Here is a 25324-nt window from a genome sequence, read left to right on the forward strand (position 1 = left end):
TTATTAGCACAAGTTTATAATGAAGTGAAGATTTTGCTCTCATCGTCTTGCTTAATGAAATTTTATTTGCAAATCTTTTATGCAAAATTCCAGTTTGCGCTTAAGTTAAATTCGCAAATTTGGATAGAAAAATAGCGGCTGATAACCTATTTATTTATTTCTTATGAATAAAACCAAGCCCCGCCTTTCATTATTTTGCATTGAATATCTGTTCTCTTTTGAAAATGTGTTAAATCGCAGAAGTTAATTTTGTGTATTTTAAGTTTTACGTCACACTATATACACTACTGAAACAAACATAAAATGAGATCCAAAAAAAGAGAGAGAAAAAACTGGTGCTTAGTGTCTTATTCTGCTGTTGAAGGGTGTGTCTCAGAGCTGAAAGCCTACTTACCAGAGGCACTTTATTGCTATCTTCATCATCATCATTTCCATTTCCGCCTGGCTTGAGGTGGCTGGTTGGTCTGGGTTAGTAGTGCAGTAGATACACTGGACATAATGTCTGCTGATAGTCGGATTCAGGGTGAGGATACTGTGCTTCTACAAAAAAAAATAATAATAATAAATAATAATAATAATAATAATAATAATAAATAAATAAATAAAATAAATAATAAATAAATAAAAGGCATAAAAGGCAGGACATGGTGATAATGATAAAATAAGAAAAAAAAATGATCTCAAATTTACTGTAATACTGCAGTCAATACAATCCATTTCCTCTAGAACAGGGGTTTTCAAACTGTGGGTCGCGACCCACTCGTGGGTCACGGAATGGAACAAGGTGGGTCGCACAAAGTCACTTGGCTGCAGCTAATTTTGCGTTTCAATGACACACAGACACTAACACAGTTCAGTCTAGGGCTGCACGAATGTGACGAGTGGGGCGGGGCCTAGTGCCATGGGAACAGAGCTAGGCCGGTGGAGTGATTGGGAAATGAGCAACACTCACCGGTCTCAAGAACCACGGAGGAGATCGGAAAGATACAAAAGAGGAGCGATGACAGTGAAGGACGAGAGAGGACCAGGCCTGGGTTTTATTTTGTGTTTGTTTTTTATTTGTGCACGGCAGTCATCCGAGAGGGGCTGTCGCGCTGTTTTGTGTTTATTTGGTTATTAAAACTTTGTTTGATTGTCCGCCGGTTCCCACCTCTTTCCACGAAGGAGTCATCGAGGCGGTGGGCTGGAGTGAGTTCGCCACCCCCCCCCCCCCCCCCCGGCAACTCACTCCAGCCCACCACATCGAGCACCCTCGGCGGCAGACTCCTTCGCCCTGCTCGATGGCACTGCGGATTCACCCCAGCGGCGAAGGATCTTCGGCAGCGCGCCCCTCCTTCCTCCCTGGCTTCGGCACCAGTGTAAAACATTAAAATCTTCACAATCACAGGAAGAAGGAGGCGGGAACTGGGAACCCACTCATCACAACGATATAGCCCACCAACATTAATAATGAACTGCAATATCCTTAGTGTGATTTTCAAATTGCAATTAAGTCCGTGTGCGTTGCGTGTTTTGAAGGTCTCAGAGCAATGTCATTAAAAGGTTCAATCGGTCTTTTTTTACCTATTTCACAATTATTTTAATCTCCAAACTGTTTTAGATAGTTCTGCTTTGCTTCTTATGCTTTTCTAAAAAAGTGTTGGATTGTGCTCCGTTCTCGCCGACACACACGGAAGGATCATGAATGCAACAAAACACAGCAGCGCAGATCACACTTCACTGGAGTGAGCCTGCTTCACGTTTTTATGGACACTACATATTTTAACGCCAGTAAACAAAAATTAAAACTTGTAAATTTGTAGTGAAATTTTCAGTTGTACTCTAAAATAAAATGGTTATTTTTCTTAAATACTTAATTTCTGTCATAAAAATTTTAAGTAAGATTAGGTTTAAAGTAATTTCACTCGTTGTTTTTTTTTTTTTTTAATATTTTGGTGGGTCGTGAAATATATTACACTTGTCTAGGTGGGTCGTGGAATGGAAAAGTTTGGGAACCACTGCTCTAGAATAAGGCATAATGACCTGGAAGCATTTTGTCATGGCACAGGATTTCCTCATTTCCTGTATTTGATATTGTTGGGTTATGCGTAATAAATTTGTGTGTCCATATTAAATTGCCTGTAGAATTGTGCACTGGGCAGTTAGAAAAATGGTAATGTGCAGGAAATGGTTTTATAAATTCAAGTAGCCACTTTTTTTAACAGAAACCATCACTAAAATGCAGTGGTTTTGCTGTGTATGTTAAATTTTCCTGAGCTCAACAAGCCAGGAAATAGTCGCAATGGTTAAAGTCAAACAGCAGTTTAAGGCATCATAGTCACACGTCCAACACAACATGTCCATAAGGTAGGCAGCATAATTATACCTTCAAGATACTGTTTTAGTAAAATTATAGTGTAACATCACATTTATACTTAAGGGAGAAGGCAAAACTAACACTGCAACCAGCATTGCAACAAGCTCAGTATATTATACACGCACACTCACACACAGACACCTGTAATTTAATCAAATCAAATAATAATAAAGACATTAATTTCTAAATAAACTTTTACCCAATTTTTTTATTATTTACTATAAGGTATTAGTTTAGTCACAGGGTAACAACAAATTATTTTGTCAATCAACTGTACTAAGTGAAGAGAAAGTGAAGTGACATGTAGCCAAGTATGGTGACCCATACTCAGAATTTCTGCTCTGCATTTAACCCACCCAAGTGCACACACACACAACATGAACACACACTCGAAGCAGTGGGCAGCCATATTGCTGCGGTGCCCTGGGCCTGGGGAGCAGTTGCTGAAGGGTAATAGCAAAACACTGTGAAAACAGAAATTGAAAGAAGAATTGCAAATAAAGGTCAAGTTTTGGTTCATCCACCTCTGTTAACATGGAAACACGCACAACCCAATTGTGCCTCCATTTTGTGAACACTGAGACCATGACTTGTGTGCTGTTTTGACGGCCAACAGATTCATAATGTGATTACTGCCATGACCAGCATCTCCATGCCTCAGCATGCTAATGCAATCTAAGTCCTAATCTAATTTCTGCATGTCTGCAAAACGGAGGAGCAGAAAGAACACGCTCATTTATGCAAGCATGCAACATGGAAATAATATATACTTAGCTCTTAAAACATTCAGAAATATTGTGATTTTTTTCTCTTCTTTTGGCTCAGTGGATGCAGTTTCAGCCTGTTTAGCAAAGATCGAGTTTTAGTCGTCAACAAACTTGATCTTGAAAGCAGCCCTATATTTAAGCATGTTAAAAAATTACTCTCAAAAGTGCAATACTTTCCAGTGGATTTTTATGTAACATGGTCAACTCTTGGATGCATGCACATATTTAGCCTGTTTTATGTCAGTTAAGCGAGAGCTGCTTTGTGGGTATTCCTCAAATGTCCAGTCAAGTGGTGGTTTATGCGCTGTAGTTGTGTTTTTGAAGGCCTTTATTATTTTGCAGTTGAGATTGCCTCTGCTGTTACAGCCTTTTTCAGTCGTTAGAAAACACCACACAAATACTATTCCCGTTTTCCTGTCGTATATCCTGGAGACTGGCTGCTTAAAACACTCAAGGGGAAATGATCGTGCAAGCGTTTTTTCAGTTTTATGTGAGGACGTGTCTTGGGCTTGCATGTGTGAATAAAGGGCAAGAACTCTTTTCCCAGCAGTCACTGGTGGTTACTAAAATTCTCATTACTCTTGTATTACTGATAGGAAACAGGCAACGAAAGTTGAATTATGTACTAAATGCCACGTTACTTATTGATAATAGGCTTTTCTACTAAACTAGAGCATTCAATCATAAACTCTGTGAAAAATAATGACTTACTCAAACATTAGCTGCCAATGAAACTGGATACTCACTAGGGTCTAAAGCAGAGCCGATTCGTTGCAACATTTTGCGAAGAGCAAGTCAGTTGAAACTTTATGAATGATTATATCCAGTGGTGAATACTTAGACACTGAGAGAATGAGATTTGATGGATTTTTGTCACAGATGTGTTGTCACCAGCAATAACGACACATCCCACACAGCTGCCACCACATCTTTACACAAGCCATTAGAAAGTCAAACATCTCAGTGACTCTTGATTCTGTTAATCGAAGAATATTTTGATTCTGAAGATTTACTTGAAGTCCTCGCTGAATATTTTTTCTACAAAAATACATTATTTCAGAGCTAAGGTGCCTTGTCTAGATTTATTCTCATCCAAAGTGTTTTTAACATTACACTGTCTGTACCAGGGTAAAATGAGTTACTGCTGTGTGTGTATGTGCATATATATATATATATATATATATATATATATATATATATATATATTTATTTATTTATATATATATATTTCAGACAGGAACCACTTTGGCAAGTTTACTTGAGTTTATTGAACACAATTTATCTTTGATGGTATGGTTCCTTATGGGGGTTCTTGCTCCCAGAATAATTGAACATACAAGAACTTTAACATTAACCCCCTGGAACCATGAATTTAGAAATACATAACAATTAAGACTTTTAATAAAGACTTTAAAGCAAACAGTGATAATCATGTAGATGTGGCAGTGGGAAATCCATCCTGTAACCTGGTTATGAAGATGGTTTTCTCTCAGCAGTAAGGTCCATACCAGCTAAGATTTTGGAAGCCTTAGTGATCTGAAACAAAGAAGACAACAGCCAGAATGTGCGCAGTAATGTGCTCATGCTTATAATGGGGAGGGAGGGTTGCGAGCCGTTGAGCATACTTACCAAGCAGTAGTGCCACGTATATATATGTCCCGTGTCTAATAGGAGAGAGGTGGTGATTGGAGCGATTTTACAGCTGACCGCATCAGCTGTTCACAGCCTTGCCTCCGTGGCCTGACTGAACTAACGCTGCGCTCGATATATATCATTATAGACAGTACACATGCATATATTATGTAAACTTTTTTTTTTGATTAATCATTCATTATTTTTATTTTGTTTTGTTTTGTTTACATCCAGCAAGACTATTTGAGAGGTTCTTAAATGCACTAAGGATAAAAGATAATTGACTTCTTGTGTGTCCTCTCTGTTGAATACAACTATGAATTTGTATCCATGTAATTCTTTCACTGCTGGTCATATTTTTTTTATTTATTTAACCCATATTTTACCAGGAATAATCCCTTGAGATAAAAATCTCTTCTACCAGGGAGTCCTGGCCAAAATGGCAGCATACAAAATTTTACACATAAAATGTTACAAGACAAGCATTAAAGGAAAACAAAACAAAAACAAAAAATCCTGTCACAAAAATGTCCAGCACTCAAGATTAATGTAATATATAAATGTTAAGTAAAACAGGAACATGATTCTTTCAAATGTGACGTCAAAAGGTTTCTAAAAATATTTAATGATGGCAGCATGTTTAGCTTCAAAGTACTCTGCATTTCATTCCATAGTCTGGGCGCATAACAGGAAAAGGCAGTTTTACCAAACTCGGTGTATGATCGAGGCACAGTTAAAAGTAATTTAAAAGACGATCTAGTTTTATAGCTACCAGAACAATAAGATAGGAGACTACAGATATACAGAGGCAGTTTACCTATTAGAGCTTTGGCAATAAACATCAACATATGCATTTTTCTCCTCTGATACAAGGAGGGCCAGCCAACCCAATCAAACAAAGTGCAATGATGGGTACATGTAGGAGCATTTGTCACAAATCGTATTGCAGCATGGTATATGCAATCTAATTTTTTTAGTGAAGATACATTAGCATGCATATAAATCACATCGCCATAGTCCAGCACAGAGAGAAAACAACTTTGAATAATTCTCTTTTTGGCTTCAGATGGAAAACATTTCTTTAAACGAAAAAGAAACCCCAATTTGGGTCTGAGTTTTTTTGAAAGATTGTCAATATGAATATTAAAACCTAACCTTTCATCAAGCCATATGCCCAGGTATTTATAGGTATTTACTCTTTCTACACAGTCCCCTTCCAAAGTTAAAATGGGTGGAATCACGAGTGTGTTACGAGAGCGAGTAAACAGCATATATTTAGTTTTCTTAATATTTAAAACCAATTTTAAATTTAACAATGAAGATTGCAATACCTGGAAAGAATCTTGTAATAGCTCAACAGCTTTTTTTATGGACTGTGCAGACGTATAAATAATTGTATCATCGGCATATAAATGCAGTTTAGCTGAAGTTATATCTTGACCCAAACCATTTATATAAATTGAAAATAAAATTGGTGCTAAAATGGATCCCTGAGGAACACCTTTCTTGATTTCTAGTTTTTTTTAAATGTAATTTTCAACTGAGACACACTGCGATCTTTCGGATAAATAATTTTTAAACCAATTTATACTCATTTTACTAAAACCTAAGGACCTGAGTCTTTTTAAAAGAATTTTGTGATCTACAGAATCAAAAGCTTTAGAGAGATCTACAAATAAAGCAGCACAGTAAGTTTTATTATCTAAAGAAGTAATAATATCATTTGTGACAAGAGTTGCCGCTGTTACAGTACTATGGGCTGACCTAAACCCCGATTGAAACTCATTTAAAATATTATTTTCTGTTAAAAACTGTTTAACCTGATCATTTACAAAAGACTCAAAAACTTTTGCCATAACTGATAACCTTGAAATAGGACGATAGTTATCCAGTTCATGAGGGTCACCCCCTTTTAACAAAGGAAGAACCATGGCTGATTTCCATGCAAAGGGAATTACATTTGACGTTAAACTTAAATTAAAAATAGAAGTAATAGGTTCTGCTATAAAATCTGCTGCAATTTTTAAAAAATAAGGTTCAATATTATCAGGTCCTGTTGACTTTTTACAATCTAAATTTAGTAGGGCTTTATGAACTTGTGATACTAAAACAGGGTTAAATGTAAAAAGCTGAGTAGAGCGATATATTTCAGTTTCACCATTCCCTTTTATTATATCGTTGGTTAAATGACTAGGGTCAGGGGCTGAACCCGCAGTAATGAAAAAATTATTAAAAACCTCAACAATAATTTCTTTGCCTTTTATAATTTTTTCCTTTACTTTTAAATAATCAGGTAAACTCATAGAGGGTTTTAGACCAGAAACTGATTTGCACAACTTCCAAAATTTGGAGGGATCATTCAAATTTCCACTTATTGCATTTAAATAATATTCACATTTAGCTTTTTTTTTTTTTACCAATTTTGTACTATTATTTCTTAATGTCCTGTAATGTACCCAGTCCTGAAGATTATTTGTTTTCTTTGCTTTAACCCATGCCGCATCACGTTCTTTGATACGTGAGAAAATTAACTCCGTAAACCAGGGGTTATCTCTCCCTCTTACTCTGAATTTTTTAAAAGGAGCATGTTTATCACATATACTTAAAAAAGTACATTTGAAATGCTCCCATGCTAAATCTACATCAGGTATCAAAGAAACCACATGTAAACCACTATCATAAATATCTTGTAAAAAAGCTTGTTCGTTAAAATGCTTAAAATAACATCTTGAAATAATACGTGGTTTGCTTTTTGGGGTCTTACAATTTCTCACACATACTATAACACAATGGTCACTTATATCATTACAGAAAACTCCAGAAGCAGAAAATCTATGAGAAACATTAGTTAAAATGACATCAATTAATGAAGATTTGCTTGGGTCTTTTTGATTCAACCGTGTTGGAGATTTTATCAATTGCTCCAAACAAAGAGAGTCACAAATTTCCTTGAATGGATCAGACAATTTTGATGACCAGTCCCAGTTTAAATCCCCAAGTAAAATCAATTCGGAGTTAGTCCAGTTATGAAGAAGATCAGTAAGTGAAGTGATAACTTCACTTGATGCTGACGGTGGACGATAGCATCCAATAACGATGATGTCATGACCATTTGAAAAATGAAGTTTGATTGCCACCAATTCAAAGAAATGTTCATATCCAATTCATATGCTCTCCATATAACCATGTATCAGGCAATCCTGATCGGAACGCACGCGCTGGAGATGTACTTCTAATCACAGAACGCCTTTACTGACGAGATGCGCATGAAAATCGCATTCGATTTTTTGCACCGTGCTACCATCTAGTTAACAAAGCTAAACAGCATTGCCCTCTGTGTAATAAATTACAGAAACTGTTAAACGCACCAACTTAAATAATAAAATACACTTACTGGTTGTGGTCCATAAACAATGCTCCAGACAAAGAGGGAACTGCTCCATCTTTCAAGAATAATCTTTGTGCGAATCCGGCATTAAACCGATTGAGATTGAGGAAGCTGTCCTCCGCAAAATGTGCTGCACATAGTTTAACATGTGGATTATAATTTTTGGGAACCGAGTTAAACATAAATTGTAACCATTGCTCTCTTAAGTTCAGCGTCCCTGGGAAGCCCAAACAAAGGTGATTGGACTGATTGGTTATAAAAATAATAGCGCTTCGATGACATGGCGACAAACGCACTTTTCAAACGCAACTCTTCCTCCTTCTCCGTGCGAGCTTAACAAGACCACGCCCCCTTTTTTGTGTATTCCTGTGGGCGGAGGTTAATCAAAAAATGGTTTTAGTGACGTCATTACTGCAGGAAGTAGAGGGATGTAGTCCAAACTGGTTGTTCGTTTCAGGCGAATTCTGTTAAATAAAATATCTCGCTTGGCATTGAACTTTGAGCTTTAGAATTTTACAGATATTATTTATACTCTAACAACAACATTACACACTAACTAAAGTTTAAAACATGGGATCATGAAGAACGGGACCTTTAAAGGGATCATATGATGCGATTTCAGGTTTTCAGACATTTGTTCTATTCGAATGTAAGTACCCTGAGAAGTGGACATCACAGGGTATTCCGCCATGATTCCAGTTCGAAACGAACATATATGTTCCATTCAAAGTGCATTGAAGTGTGCGAGACGTGAATTTAAATTGTATTTATTTACAGAGGTATATGATGTCACACTTGTCCATGTATGAAGATGTTGCATTGCACAAATCCGTGAATAAATTTTCGGAAGTGAGGTAAACTTCAACAGATTTTCCCTGCTCAGGGAGTAGGGATCAATGAACAGTGTGTAGGGACTATGTCAATGGGAACACAGTACATGCACGGAGCTCACTCCTTACTAGCTGATTATCTGAATCAGGTGTGTTAACAAAGTGAGACATGTGAAATATTCAGAGCTGGGGGGCGCGAGGACTAGAATTCAGAATTGCTGGTGTAGAGTAGAGCTTGTTGTTTGTAGTTTCTCCGATCAAAAATGCAGACATGGTTTTATGTTTACTTGGTGCGATGCAATGCGATGCAATGTGATGCAACGCAACGCATAAAAAACAGTATAAGTCATTATAATCGATTATTATGTCCCCACTGGATGCAACAGATTCCTTGTTTGTAATGGGTTTAATTTAATTTGTCTCGTCAAGGTGGTGTTCCATCCAGGACACGCATCACAGTATGACAAGGATTCATTTCCGCCACACGCTTGATGCATTCGGCCAATCAAAAATGCACTGGATAGCTGGCTAATCAGAGCACACCTCGCTTTTCAGACCAGTGAGCTTTGTAAAAAAAAAAAACAATGTGTTTCAGAAAGGCGGGGCATAGTGGAGAAACAATAATGTACAGTATGTGGAAAATAGTGTGTTTTCACATTTCATTACACCAAATACACAAAATAATGTTATTTTTAGCAACATCATATAACCCCTTTAATATATGCATTGAGAAGAAGACTGGAGAGACCTTGTTAAAAGCAAACATTTAACCCTAAAGCGGAAAGAAGCAGAGGATCATGTGTTTCCTCCACACATGGTTTCCAGTTCCACAGCTGGTGTCTTTGACCCTCCATGGTGTGATGGGATCATTCTGGTCTGAGGTCATTTCAGAGTTATGATGTTTTTGTTTGTCACACTGCATTGCATCACCTCTTACCTCCTTCAGAAGACATTAAGCAACACCCCTGCTCAATCTTTGGCAAGAAAACATTGCTCCACATGAACCTCTTTGTACGACTCTGTCTTTATTGACAAACCGTCTGCTGGTCATACGTGCAGTGATTGGGCACAACAACAGCTGGGTGGACCTCCTCAAGTCCTGGGAGGCTTGCAAGAGATGCAGCTGTGGCGCTGGAGGTTTCTCTAGCCAGTCAGTTTATAAACCTTGTAGTTGTTTGGGCATCTCTCCCAGTTCACACTTCCCTGCCCATTAGCATGTCGGGATTCCTCACCAAACTTGACTGCTTCTGCTTTGTTGTGGGTGGTGTGGAATAAGTGGTTCCTGAGGGAAAATGGAAAAAACTTTATTCTTTGGTTACTTCTACATCTTCCACCGAGCAAGTTTTAGCATAACTAGAACATAATCAAAATTATGTCTAGCAATGGCACATAGAAATATAAATTAAAAAAATGCTTTAAAGATGAGTAAGTTAAGTACAAGTTAAGCATAATCAACACATTTGTTGAATAATGTTTATTACCACAGAAAAAAAAACCCTCTGGTCTTGCCTTTTACATTGGGACTAAATGGGGACAATCTAGAAAATAGTTTCAAAAGCACAGACACAATAAATAAATTGATGGAAGAAAGCATGTACAGACTTTTTCTGTGTAAAATTTAATACAATTTCACAACTTCATTTCCATGACCCAAAAACAACTGTAAAAAATGATTATTTAAACAGTCAGATCTGCCCTGTTCACATCAACTTTTAATTCTAAGTGCCTCAGAATAACCAATTTTTGAATCTAAAATTGTATTTTTCAATCAACAGTGTCCCAAATGATACAAATGTGGTCATTTTGACTTGTTTTACCCTTGTAATATTACTATTAGTTTTACCATTTAACAACTTTTTTTTGTACTGCAAGTTATTAGACAACAACAACAATACATATTTCAAAAAGATTCTTGCAGTCCTCAGAGAGCTATTCAACTTAAAATAAGTTCAGAAACTTTACTTTTAAACGTTGTGACATTTGCCAAGTATGGTAACCCGTACTCTATATAGCTATTTGATCTGGCCAGGGAGCAATTAAAGGTTCAGTGCCTTGCTCAAGGGCACTTCAGCCATGTGTACTGAGGGTGAAAGAGCGCTGTACATATACTACCCCCCCCCTACAGCTCCTACCGGCACTTAGACTCAAACCTGCAACCTTCAGGTTACAAGTCCAGTTCTCTAACCATTAGGCCACAGCTGCCCCATGCAGTCATGAAGAGAAAGTCATATTTTGGGGCCCAAACTTTGTGTCCAGAAGAGTGGATTTAGTGTAGTGTTGTGTTCGACTTTATTATATTTAAATGTTCCTAAAAAATTCCCAGCCATTGTGTTCTTCCCTTTGTTTTCTTGGCTGAGTACCACTGAACTTCAAATTAGATTTGTCATGGCAGTAGATCTATTTCATTGGCAACGCTTCTATTTGGATTTCTCAGCTGTTCTGATTCAGTTTGGCCTTTTGAATGATTTTGCTTACAGTTTTCTTCTGAAAAAGCGTCATGGGATTGCAACACAAGTGATGCAAGATAAGGAAGTCTTATAAATACTTTCTGGAAACAACACTAGCATGATATGACCAGAGCATTACAGCTTTCTTTCCTCTGTATTTATTCCCCAAGGTTATTATTGAAATTTTTTGCAGATATTCCAGTCAGTCTTCTCATTCCCCGCGGTGTCTTCTACCATTTGGCCAAAGTGTCTGCAGGACACTATTGTTATTTAAGAGTCCCTTCATTCACCAGATGTGACATGCTTGCGTGTGTACGTGTGTATGTGTCTTTCTGTTTTCATGTTGTTGAGGTCACCACTTTGTCTCTAAGCACTCTGACTTGAGTAGAGGAGTAGAAATGAAAAAAGACAGATGCAGAGTCATAAGGTAAACTGGAAATGAAACAAAATTGTGGTGGAAAAGCTGGAAACTACTAAATTAGCCAACATTTGTAATGACCTGTGGATCCAGCAAGAGCTCCATTCTGAGCTTTGTTGCAATCTCTTTCCAGACAAGACCTCTTAGAAGAGTGGCCCATTTCTGCCAAAAAATTCTTCTCAGAGCTGTTGACACTCTCTGATGTCCATTTACTTTGTCCATTTTGCTTTTTGCTTTCACAGCATTCTCAGAAAGGCAGAAGATGGTTCCAGTAAGCATCTGTCTTCACCCTATTAGCTTTTCTGTTGACAGGCTATGCTTCAGCTACTCATTACGAAGACACTATCAGTCTTTTGGCAGTCTCGGGTTCAGATGGTACTTTGGTAGTGCATTTCAGAGATGAAAAAGTTAACAATCTAATTGTTTAGATGTTGTAATACTAGGTTAGACTCTCTGCAATAACTGGAACCTTTCCCCATGATCTCTCTTGAACTCTCACCTCTTCAGGAGATTCTATAGGTCTAAGAATCTGGAGCAGATACAGAAGATTTGGTCATTAGGGATATCATCCATGACTTACTACTTTTCATTAAAATCTGTGATCTCATTTAACTGACCCTTTGTGTGAGGTCTTCCTCAATGGTAAATCTGTCTTCTTAATGGAGACTGTTGTCCACATTTTGGAAACCGTTTTTAAACCACATCTAGCTATCCACTGGGTAGTGATCTATTGCATGTCCCAAAACTTTTCCAAACAATAGAGGCCATGAATCATAGTCCAAGTTCCAGAGCCTCATAAATCCCGATTTTACACTAACTGTAATTATGGGATTACTGTTAATCTTTCATCCTGTGATAGAGGGTCATTTTTAAACCCCATTAAATGAGGTGTGACTACACCAATGCAAGCATTTGACAAGTTCTTAGTGTGGGTTTATTGTTTCCCGTTAGAATGCAATGCACTTTACAGCTTTTGTTTTATTGTGTTCTCTTTTGAGCTAAATATACAGTTGAGGCCTCCCATTCCTTTAGAAGCTTCCATTCTACCAGTCCTTTGTCGTCACTACATATTATTGTAACACACCAACTAAGCTACTGTTGGTTCTCTGTTCATCGGCCTGATGCCACTTTTTCTTTCAAAGCATGGACCATTAGAATTCTCCCAGTGTCTCTGCTTTTCCATGGACAGTCGTGAATCAACTTGTATACTCCTGAATAGACTGAGAAAAGAGAACGGCTGAATTGCTGGTAGCGGCTGCTTTCAACTTTTTCTCTTTGCACCCCATCACAAGTAGATGAGCGTGTAAAAAGGGGGAGGCAGGTGTGGTGCAGCCCCCCCCCCCCCACCCCACCCCATCCCGCCATCCACATTTAACCAGCTAGCCTTGATTTATTAGCTTTCCCCCTTGGGAACTTTCTAGCGACTGGGGGTGAAATTTGCATCCATAATTTCCTCATTCCCTTGCCCCGGTTGCAGCAGGTTCCTCTGGGCCCCGACCGATTTGGAAAACAGGAAGTCTGATGGTCTTGAACCTTTCCGTCAACCTCATCCCTGTATGGGGAGGCTTTAATTACCATAATTATATACCCCTTCCCCCCTCCACACTGGTTGACATCTTTTGTTTCAGGATATAGTGTAATTCATCCCTGTTTTGGTTCTAAGAGCAGACATTTGCGCCAGGAAGGGTGAGAAATGCTTAATAATTATTTGATGCTCTGCAGTCTGCACTGTAAGTCTTATGACTAAAGATCACATGTAATTGCAGCCTGGTTGCATGACTGAACCTGGACAAAGAGGATTTTTACAGAGCTTCTCTTTCTACTTCCACTGGCACACACAGACAGTGTTACAGAAAACCCATGTAACATATCTTTCATAGCTTTGAGATTAGTGGTGTGTGAAATGAGGTTAAAGTCCTGTGAGTAGTTTATTTTGCAAGCAGCCTGTCTGTTGAAGAGTGACTATTTGGCTTTAGATAAATATGTTCTTCTCATTTTATTTTACGTCTTGATCATTTTCTAACCCATATTTTAGACTTCCCCTGCCTTTAATTAAGAAATAAATAACAATTCCGCTCATTATACTGTAATAAACACCGTAAAAAGCTACAAAACCCCCTGGGTTTTTCTGTTGCTAGTTTTGGTTGTCCTGCTGGTACATTCATCAGGATGAATGTTGAGAGGAACGGATTTAAATCATATACAAATGAAATGAGCTGTCCTAGAGTGGTCGATTCAAGTGTGTCTAATATGATTTTAACTACTACTGCACAGTGAATGAATGTGACTCTTGGGCATTTTGGATGGAGTGCCAATCTTTAAAGCACTGTTTCAGCCAAGCTGAACTGGGAAGTGCCCAAGTATGTGTGTCATCTAGTGTAGGGTAGTAGAAATGATACGCAAGCCATAGTGGGAGTCTGAACTATCTTGGAAATATACGTTTGAATTATGTTTTTCATTGGTCATACAAGGGCTCATTGATTATACATTTTCTGAATAATATGTGAGTTTTGTTTGTTTGTGCAAAACTTGGCACAAGGATGCTAGAACGTTTTGGATGGTTGCCAAGGTTGCTATGCAATTCCTGTTTGTGGTTGTATGTGGTTGTTAGTGTGGTTTGGGTGGTTGCCGTGACATTGCTATACAGTTGCTATGGTATTTTGTTGGTTGCTGGAATGCTGCTACATGGTGTTTAAAGTATTCTTGATGATTGCCAGGACTGTTTTCTTCTGGGTGGTTGCCACGGTGTTGGTAAGGTGTTCTGATGGTTGCGATATGGTTGTTATTGTGTTCAGGGTGGTTGCCATGACATTGCTATGCAGTTGCTATGGTGTTTTGTTGGTTGTTAGAGTGTTCTCTGTGATTGCCATGCCAGTCTATAATGTTCAGCTTGATTTCTAAGGTGTTGCTAAGTGACATTTAGTATGTTCAGGGTGGTTGGATGTTGCTTTACAGATAATCTGATGTTCTGATGGTTTCTAGTGCTACTACACGGTTGTTTGAGTGTTCTAAATGATCAGGGGGGTTGCTAGGGTATTGCTGTGGTGTACCTGAGGATGCTAAGTGGTTGTTAGTATATTCAGGGTGGTTGCCAAGGGTGTTGCTCTGCAGTTGCTGGGGTGTTCTGGTGGTTGCTATATTTTTGCTACATGATTTTTAGTTTTCTGAGTGATTGCCATGCATGTGTATGGTGTTCAGGTTGGTGGCTAGGATGTTGCTAAGGTGCTCCGGTGGTTGCTAAGGTGGTTGTTAGTGTGTATTGGAAGGTTGCCATGACATTGCTGTGCAGTTGTTATGGTGTTTTGGTGGTTACTAGGTTGTTGCTTCTTGGTTTTTAGAGTGTTCTTAGTGATTGTCATGCCAGTCTATGGTGATCATGGTGTCTGGGTTGTTAAGGTGTTCCTGTGGTTGCTAAGAGGCTGTGGTGGTTACCAGAACATTGCTCTGCAGTTATTGTGGTGTTTTGGTGGTTGCTAGGGTCTTGAGCTGGTTGTTAGTGTACGGTTGCTAAGTGACATTGATGCTGGCACAAATGAGGGTTCCGATGTGTTGATGTTTGATATTTAGGGTTCAGACTTTGTTCAACCTATAAGCAAACACCACTAATGATTGAAAAAAATATTTATCTGGCACCCCTCCTGCTTTCCACTGGATATAACCATTTAAATGTGAACAGCTTGACCACTTTGATCAGAACATGGCTGCAGCGCTCCTGTACGTTCAGCGACTGAATCATATCAGTATTGAGCTAATTCCCAAAGCCACTGAAATCAATAGTCACACCAATTAATGGTGAAATCAATGTGACATGTTTTCTTGAGTGTGTTTCTCGCCATCACTGCAGCATTGAGCGGTGTTGCCAGTCTGGCCGTGCTTAGACTACAACCATCAGGGTGATGGACACCTCATAGGTTCATGACCTCCCTCTCACTGCAAAGGTCATTCCAGCACTGGCCAGCTGGACTGACCCACAGGGGTCTGTAGGCGTGGGGGTGGAAGTGTGATGATCTTCTCAGTCTCTTTTTGTTATACCAGAGCTCAACAGGACAATTCAGATGTATCTGCCTGCCAACAGCGATCCATGCATGGTTCCATATTACTGAGAGGAAATTCTGTGGTTACAGTTACAAATGTTGTTTTTAGACACACATAATGCTTCAAAACGTATGCTTTTTTTGTGACCGACATGAAATCTGAAGCAAGACCGCAGTGAATATTTTGTTTGTGAAAGGTCCATTGAATCCAACATGTTCTTTCAAATCTGTCCATTTTCTGGTAATTACCCTCTCATGGCTTAATGCTGTGTGTATTGCAGAGAATTAATGGCCCTTTTAGCCACAGACTGTTGTAGACACCATCACTGTCATATTGTCAATGTGGGATGGTGGTCAGCCTGCTTTAAATTCAGCTCATCTTTGCTTTTATGATGCGAGAATTGATAAATTAATGGTGATGTATATAACATCCAAAGGAATGGCAAAAATGACATAAAATAATAAAATAAAATGTTTTCCAACAGGATTTCAAACTGTCATTGGTTAGGCAAACTGGCAGCCCCGTCCAAAACTTACACTAATGGTTGAGCCAGTGTTAAGCTGGTTGGACATTCAAACAAACACACAAATGATCTGACAGTGCGTTTATACTTCTAGAAGAATCAAATCAGATTTCTGTATATGTCCAATTGGAATCTGATCATATTTAGCTACTGTGAATGTAAAAAAAAAAAAAAAAAAAAAAAATCACATGAGATACTATTTTTACAAATCTGTTTCAAGCTATATTCATATGTGTTTTGAAATCCTATTCAAGTCGCATTTGTTGAAATCCATTTCAGTTTTACTGTTCAGATCAGACTGACAAAAGCATTGCATAACATAATTGTGTAATCAACATAGAAGGCTGCGTTATGTACAGTAAAAGTCAAACTACTAGCTGTAAATCAAACGACCTTCATCACCAGCCCAACTTATAGAGCCGCCCATTTGAACCACTCTGGACTCTCATTGTATTTCGTGAGTCTAATTGTATGAGATTATGCCTGAATGAAGAGACACTCCACAGGGGGCCGCATGAGGGGGTTCTCCATTTTCATCATAAAGCCATGGGCCACCTCCATGTGTTGTGCTGATCCACTACACACACCCTCAAAAACACACACAATCATTTTACTATGGTGAAGATTAAAGTGAATTAAGACTAGGACTTTGACTAATGCCAGTCTGGATGTCATTACAGAGGGTTTGGCATGGAGTCTTGCTGTGCTGACTGGTCAAGCTTTAGGATTAACATACAAGATGTTGTGAGCGATCAGGTTTTGGGGGGATGTCTGCCTCGGACCGCACGGACCATTCTTGGGCTGTCGAAAGTGCATTGTGTATGAAGTAATTCTGATTAGTTATTTGTAAAAATATTGTCAACTGAAACACTGAAAATGAAATCCAAGCTTTCATTTAGCCTTAAAACTAAATTGAATAATACTGGCTAACTGGGTAATTGATGTTGTTCATGGTGTGTTGTTTACAGGTGATAAACCAGTTATAGTAAAGTTTATTAAAAACAATCTACCTCTTGATATTTCAGACAAACGATTTTCCCCAATTGCTACCAGAAACATGATTTTCACTTTCTGTGAATTTCGTTGTTTTGGTCAATAATTAAATCCCTTTAAAAACATTTTGGCTAAAACTGATTTTTAATTTATTTTATATTTATTTATTTATTTATTTATGTTGTGTGCAGAGACTAAATAGTCGGTACACGTCATCTGAGAAGCGCTAACTGTTTTTGTCAGTAATTAATTCCCTCCAAATCCATTTAGCAAAAACTGATCTTTTTATTTATTTATTTGCTCTTTCGGCCAAATATTTTCAGTTGCCAAAATGTCAGTGCATCACTAATTCTTCTTTGATTAGTTGCACCAGTAGTCCGGATGCACCATGAAACTGACATGTTGGATTTAAAGGGTCATATGATGCAATTTTGAAGTTTTCCATTCTCTTTGGAGTGTTACAAGTTGATCCTGAATAGATAAGATCCCTAAAGTTGCAAAGACTAAAGTCTCAAACACAAAGAGATATTCGGTAACACTTTCTATGAAGCCCGTATTTATAATACATTATAAGGGTATTCTTAAGGCATAATAATGAATGCATAATGCATTATAAAAAAACTCATAATATGTTATATCAACTCATGAATATTCATAACAACAATTACAATATATCATAATACTTATGTATTTGTGGTTATAAGTTTAAGAGTATGATTATTGGTAACACACTATAATCACCATATTAAATTACTTCATTTACAGTATAATGGACTGTATCATATCTTGACATTGTTCAGTTAAGATCTGCACAGTATCTTACTTCAGCTTGTGAGTGGTTAGATGTTCAGTGTTATTTGAGTGTTTCATGTGGGTTCTAATGTTAACTGATGTGAGATTAATACTCCAACTGAAAAAAATGTAATGTTCCCTGTCAAGGGAACTCCGAACTGCATCCTCTAGGGGACGCTTTGGGGAACACCTCGTCGTGACCCGTGTCTGAAGCATACTTTGAAAAACGCCAACGTGTTGGCTGGCGACAGCCTCTAATGTCACTACTGGCGCGACTATAAATACGCGCCAGTAGGACCCGTCATTTATCTTCTTCATCTTCATTGACTGTTTTGTTTGAAGCTAGCATCTGAGAAACGACCACGGTCATAGCGATCTATCATTGTTATCATGGCATCCACTAGCAAGGCGTTTATACAGTGTGTACATCGGTGTCAGCGTTATTTGACACCTGATGACACACACAGTCTTGTTTGGGCGAAGAGCACGCGCGTGATGTCCTTGAGGGGGCAATCTGCGTGCACTGCGAGTGTTTTTCTGTGAAAAAGCTTCGCTCTCGTTTGTCTCTCTTTTCGAGGAAAGAGGGACAGCCATCTGGTTCCCGCGGTTCAGGACCCGCCGTTGCCGAGGCACGCAGGAGAATGAGCTCGTGGGGATCACAGGTGGATCTCGCTGAGGAGTTTAGAGGGGGACTTTTCCTTTCACACTCTTCTGCGGCAAACAAGAGTGAACTTCAGGAGGAAGATGCGTTGTCATTAACCCTTTCTGATACTAAAGTTAGTGCCCTGCCGGGTTCTACCCAGAAAGAGCAGGAGATGTCTGAGAGTGGCGAAGAAGCTGAGGCTGAGGCCTCTCAATCCTCCTGCCCTGCGTATGGGGAGCTGTTAGATGTTATGGATCGTGCCACGGCAAAATTAGACTTGCCATGGAAGCGTGCCAGAAAAGTGATGCCGCGAAGTCGCCTCGATGAGCGTTATTTGTCTGACCATAGCCCTCCAGCCCAGGTGAGTCTTCCATTCTTGCCTGACTTACATGCAGAAGTCGAAAAGGAATGGAAGAGGCCGTTTTCCTTTCGCATCCATCGGTTTCAGCATACCAGTTATGCTAATATCGAGGGCATGCTCTCTGTGGGGGAAACATCCTCTCTTAAATCTCCCTCTGTGCCATCTAAGCCCCTCCAGGATACGTCCCGCTTAAATGGTAAAGCATACGCAGCAGCAGGTCAGGCTTACCAAGCTGACCTGCTGAAGGACCTGGATACAGGCGAGGGCCTTTCAGCTGACCAGATAGCCGAGCTGCGCCGCACCACAGACCTCTCTCTCTGTGCTACCAAGCAGACCGCCTCCGGCATGGGTAGGTCTATGGCAGACATGGTGGTAACGGAGAGACATCTGTGGGTGAACCTGGCAGACATCGGGAGGAAAGAAAGGGGGTTTCTTCTCGATGCTCCGGTCTCGCCTTCTGAGCTTTTCTGTACCTCCGTCGAGATGGTGGTCGAAAAGTTCAGGGAGGCAAGGGCGCGCTCAGCTGCCTTTAAATCCTTCATTCCACGAAGGTCCAGGTCTGAGCCCGAACAAGAAAGGGGCCCTGGCCCATCTCGATCTGAGGATCAAAGATGGGCACAGAAGGCTAGTGTCGCGTCTCGCGCTCCTCCCCGCCTAAGGGCAGGGGCTAGAGGACTCGTTGGTCACAAAGAGGTAAGCAGGACCTGCGGGGTGTGATTCAGAAGAGGCAGCGTTCTCGTCCGGATCGGAGCGATACCTAAGTAGCTACTCATTTCCTTTGGATGTTTTTAACTTCTGCTTTTATCCTCCCCTGCCTAATTCCCCTGTAACCACCAGCTCTCCACCTGATCGAGGTTAGGTGGAAAATTTCTCACATAACAGTCTCCTATGCTGGACCTATGATGTTTTTGGTTGGTCCTATAATCATAGTAACCACCTTACTGATGGTCCGGACTGAAAGGGGGTGCCCCGTGAGCGGGACTCCAGTACAGGAGGGTGGGTGAGTATGTAACCCTTTCTTTATCTACTTATGGATGTTAAATTGCTGGTGGTTATATGTCTACTAACAAACTCTGTGAGTTTCCTTTACAGTGCTCAGTTACGGCATTTACTAAAACTCGTCAGCACCGACCGTCCGGCCTCGTGCTCTGGTATTAGATGGCCGAGATCACAGGCTTTCTGCAGGAGCCTGGCTGATCATCAGAACTGGCACAGCACTGCAGGGAATTTCATGGATGTCCGGCCAGGTCACCCTGAGGGGCCTCCTGGCCGCTTAGCGCATCCGGCGGGATGTCCGGCCAGGTCACCCTGAGGGGCCTCCTGGCCGCTTAGCGCAGCCGGCGGGATGTTCGGCCAGGTCACCCTGAGGGCCTCCTGGCCACTTAGTAGTGAATATGAGAGCAGATGGAACGTCCAATGGGAAGGTGGAGGTGGTTGTTACAGAAGTCTCTCTGTATGTACCGCCTCAGGTGATGCTCCCCCCGCTTGAAGTTTGTCAAATTGGAGCTGGCCTCTCCCGTGCGATCCAGCGCCTCTGCGATGCTTAGGAACCTTTAAGTACACACGCTAAGCTTTGTGTACTTTCTCTAAACCACATGGTGGTCAGTGTGCACGTGAACACTTTGCGCATTGTCTGAAATCCACGTAAGTGGTAAGTGTGCACGCAAGACTTTCTTAAATCCTGTACGGTAAGGGTTACGTGGTCCGCTTCGTTCTCTTTCTTAAGATGATTAGACCTGGGTTCCTTGGGCTTCATTTAGCCAGTGTGTATTTTTTATACACCTCAAGCATCACTTCCCTCAACATGAGGGGATGTTTGGGCAATTCTCGTGGTAGTTTAGCAGCGCTCCCCTTTTTCCAAGAAGGGTCGCCTATGAGCGTGCTACTCTGAGATCGGAGTCCTCCTCTCATATGAGACTGAATTCTCTGTTTTTTTCACCAGAGAGCTCCAGTACTACATACTGTTTTGAGATGCACTGTGAGAGCAGACATCCTGTTGAGGCAGGGGCTGAGGCTCGGGGAATGGCGCCTTCGCATCCAGGTGATTAAGCAGAGTTGGAGAGGTTGGCCAGACTTGGGTGGATCTGTTTGCGACTCGAGAGAACGTCGCACTATCCCCTCTGGCTTCCTCTGACTCATCCAGCTCCACTGGGGCTGGACGCCTTGGTACAGGCATGGCCGAGGCTTCATCTGTGCATTTCTTCCTCCAATTGCTCTGCCCCCGGGCCATTCCATCTATGAGCTGCTCTATCAGAGTGCCACGAGAGCCCCTCCTTAGAACAGTATTTGTAAATCCATGCTATGGTAAGTGTGCACGTGAAGTCTTTGCACACTTTCTGAAATCCACACTGTGGTAAGTTCGCATGCTAGTACTCTGGATTCTTTCTAAAATCCTATATGGTGAGGGCTTCGCGCGGTTGCTTCGTGCCCTTTCTTGAGTCGGTTAAAGCCCCGTTCATCTTGGGCGCCACTCCACCCATGTAACCTCTGATACCTATCTAGAACAGGACGTTGCTACTAGAGAACTGTTGAGACAGCTCTTTCGGCAAGCTTATGCGAAAGCTAGCGGTAGCCCCTGTGTGACAGGCAAGACTTGGTAAATAACATGCTAGGTTCTTAGCCGTATCCCTTTAAAGGAACCTTTCGTGATTCCAAGCCTTCAGCTCTACCCCGGGCCGAGGCCCTACAGGTAAGTTGGGTATGTAGCTTAGGCCTTTGGCCGTAAGGGATAATGTCATGGACAGCCGTCTAACCGTCCCAGGGGCAACTCCCAGTGAAATGGTAGAGTTGGTACTTAGTGTTTGCCATGATTCTGGCCTGCACTCCCCTCAGCATGGCGGCGTGGGTATACTGTTCCCCAAAGCGACCCCTTAGAGGACGCAGTTCGAAGTTCCCTTGACAGGGAACGTCTCAGGTTACGAATGTAACCATGGTTCCCTGAGAGGGAACGAGACACTGCGTCCTCTAGCTCCCTGCCATGCTTCGGACGCAAGCTTCAGACAAAGAAGTAAATGACGGGTCCTACTGGCGCGTATTTATACCGCGCCGGTAGTGACGTCAGAGGCTGTCGCCGGCCAACACGTTGGCGTTTTTTAAAGTATGCTTCAGACACGGGTCACGACGAGGTGTTCCCCAAAGCCACCCCTAGAGGACGCAGTGTCTCATTCCCTCTCAGGGAACCATGGTTACATACGTAACCTGAGACGTTTTATATGATTACATTTTATTTTGATGGTCCCTTTAATCAGTTGACTATAAGCAACTTTGCCACTACATGCCAACTAACAAGAATGGTAGAATCTAGTATGGTGAAATATGCTGACGTACTTGCAAAGACACTTATAGTCTTTGTTTATCTGTTGGTTGACCATCATATCAAAGTGTTAGCATATATTTACAGTAGCAGACAAAATAATACTCCAGTGACCACTAGTTAACATGTAGTTGCAGAGTTACTTATCAACAGCTGTCTAAAGGGTATCATCAAAATAATCAAACTGATATTACAATAAAAATAGTTCAAAGCAAATGTTTCATATTACACATTCATCTGATCTGATATCTGATCTTATAGCTGTTTGAGAGAAAAAAACATGTTATTAATATTATTATTACTACTTACAAGTGGTCTTTGACCGCTTTAAGTAAAGTAGCATCAGAAAAATTGCAAGATGTGAGACTTATAATACATTATAACTATGAGAAATATTATCCATTGTAAAAGTTGATGGAACATCACATTGTGTTATAAATCATCATACTCTTAAAAGCTATCACCACAAATGAGTAGATATTATAATATATTAAAACTGTTATATATATTCATATATATATATATATATATATATATATATACATATATATATATATATATATATATTCATATAATATTCAATACTTTGTTTGGCCTTCCAAAAGATGACACAACTAGAAATCAGTGGTTAAGTTGTATTTTCAACACTGTTGCACAACAGTTCAACCCAGATATTCAGATGTGTGCAGCGCATTTTATGGAGGACAAATTTCCTGAGTCTGGGAGAGTAGCCTACAATGGCAGCTGTTCTGACTCACAGAATGTAAGCATGTTTTCATATTTAAATAATTTGCCACTGACAATACTAATGTGAGTTTTAAGAAGTGTAGAGTAGCGGTTGTTGTTTGTCATTTCTCCGATCACACATGCAGACATGGTTTTATGTTTACGCAGCGCAATGCAATGAAACGCAATGTGTGAAAAGACAGTATAAGTCTTTAATCTGTAATTATTTCCCCACTGGATGCAACAAATGCCTCATTTATAATGGGTTTTATTGTTTTTGTCTCATCGCACCGCCGGGAGACAGCATCACAGTATGGTAAGGGGCGTAATATTTCTGTCACACGCTTGAGGTATTCAGCCAATCACAACGCACTGGATAGCTGAATAAACTTCAGTGTAGTCCATACTTTATGTCCATATCCAAATGCATGTCTACACAAACTTACAAATATATTTAGTTGCAAAGTGCTCAATGCAATTACCATTTTGATAATTGAATTGTATAAATGAAGCAATATCAACCAATGAGTCTCTTTTTTTCCCGCATTATTTTATTGGTCAAAAGCTTAGGCATTTTTAAAAAGAATTTTTTTTATTTCCAAAATTATGAGTTGTTATGACTTAAGTTAAACATAGTGAAGTCATATGACAGCGATGTATATGTTTAATTCTGTTTAAAATTGTAATTTAAAGTATAGGCAGTATCTGAATAGTATTACAGTATTACACTATTATTTCATTCCATATGAGTCTGTGTGTAAAGCCAAACGGAGGGGAACAGGTTTTTTTTTTTTTTAGGGTGGGAGGCTGGTTAGACAAAATACAGCACTTTTACTGTCCGCAGTTTTAAAACTATCCTTAACATGTCAGAGTTAAGACGTATAATGCATTTCCCGACAGTTTTACAGCTTGAATGACAATTAAATCTGTATAAGGACATTTTCCTAAATAAAGCAAGCAATTAAACTGAAAGGAGACCTTTTATAAATACTAAAGTCCTGTTTCAGTGAGCTTGCTAGTACAGTAGCTCAAAGAGGTTTTGACATCTTGGCAGGCTGGAAATGTAATGTTTAATTCATTCTAGTACTGCCTGAACTGCTGCCTACTTGCTGAATCGTCATATTCCATTGCTTCATTGCTCTGCACTCTTAAAGTGCGAGAGAAAGGTGTTTGTGTGTTGTTCCTGAAAACTGAGATACTGTATGTGTGAGAGTGGCAATGTGGACCATGGCTCAAGAATATGCATCCATTAATGTTTTTGTTGGCTCTTCTCCACAAAGCGTTAAATCTTAATGCACATGGGTGTGTTTGTCTGTGTATGCCCAATCACTGCTAAATGCCTGCATTAACCAGCCACCCATTGTCTCCTCTCTGCTCTTTCTTGCAGATCCCGAGTCCCAGAGGAAACGTACCGTTCAGAATGTCCTCGACCTCCGGCAAAACCTGGAAGATACCATGTCCAGCTTACGGGGGTCGCAGATCAGCCACAGGTACAGGAGGTCACTCTTCTAGTCCAGCTCTCCTTTAAAAGCAATGGAGTCTACTATGTGTTAAAGGGATTGTTCACCCCAAAATTTGAATTATCCCATAATTTACTCACCCTCAAGCCATCTGGTGTAAATAAAATTGTTCTTTCAGACGAATACAAACAGAATTATATTAAATAATGTCCAGACATGCTTTAATGGGAGTGGCTGGTAGCCCAAAATTTGAGGTCCAAAAAATTGCACCCATCCATTATAAAAGAAGTCCACACGGCTCTATGGGGTTAATAAAGGCCTCCTGAAGTGAAGTGATGCAAGTAAGAAAAATATACATATTTACAACTTTATAAACCGTAATCTCTAGCTTCCACTAACTGTCATATGCGCATTCACGAGAGAGTGGCATCCAGTGGATGACGTAGGATGTATGCAAATGCTGTGACGAATGCGGAAGCACAGAGGAGAGAGCAAAACAAAACGCTGGTCATGAATTAGAAGTACAAAACTAGGATTTGTAAAGAAAAATGTCGGAGGATTTCAATATAAGACAAGAGGACACTGTTTTTTCTATGTTGTAAACAAAACTTTTTTCTCATGAGGCTAGCATACTCTCATG

At 40.0% G+C, this 25324-nt stretch overlaps 1 protein-coding gene across 1 annotated transcript in view; it reads left to right on the forward strand.

Annotated features, from left to right (window-relative positions):
* Positions 1-25324, forward strand: part of LOC132129787 (neuron navigator 1-like) — a 134050-nt gene that overhangs the window by 17919 nt on the left and 90807 nt on the right. Inside the window, exon 3 of the mRNA XM_059541550.1 lies at positions 24612-24714. Within this exon, the coding sequence (XP_059397533.1) occupies positions 24612-24714 (103 nt within the window). The remainder of the gene's footprint in view (positions 1-24611; positions 24715-25324) is intronic.

Source organism: Carassius carassius, chromosome 46 (assembly GCF_963082965.1).
Source record: "Carassius carassius chromosome 46, fCarCar2.1, whole genome shotgun sequence".
NCBI classification, from domain to species: Eukaryota; Metazoa; Chordata; class Actinopteri; order Cypriniformes; family Cyprinidae; genus Carassius; species Carassius carassius.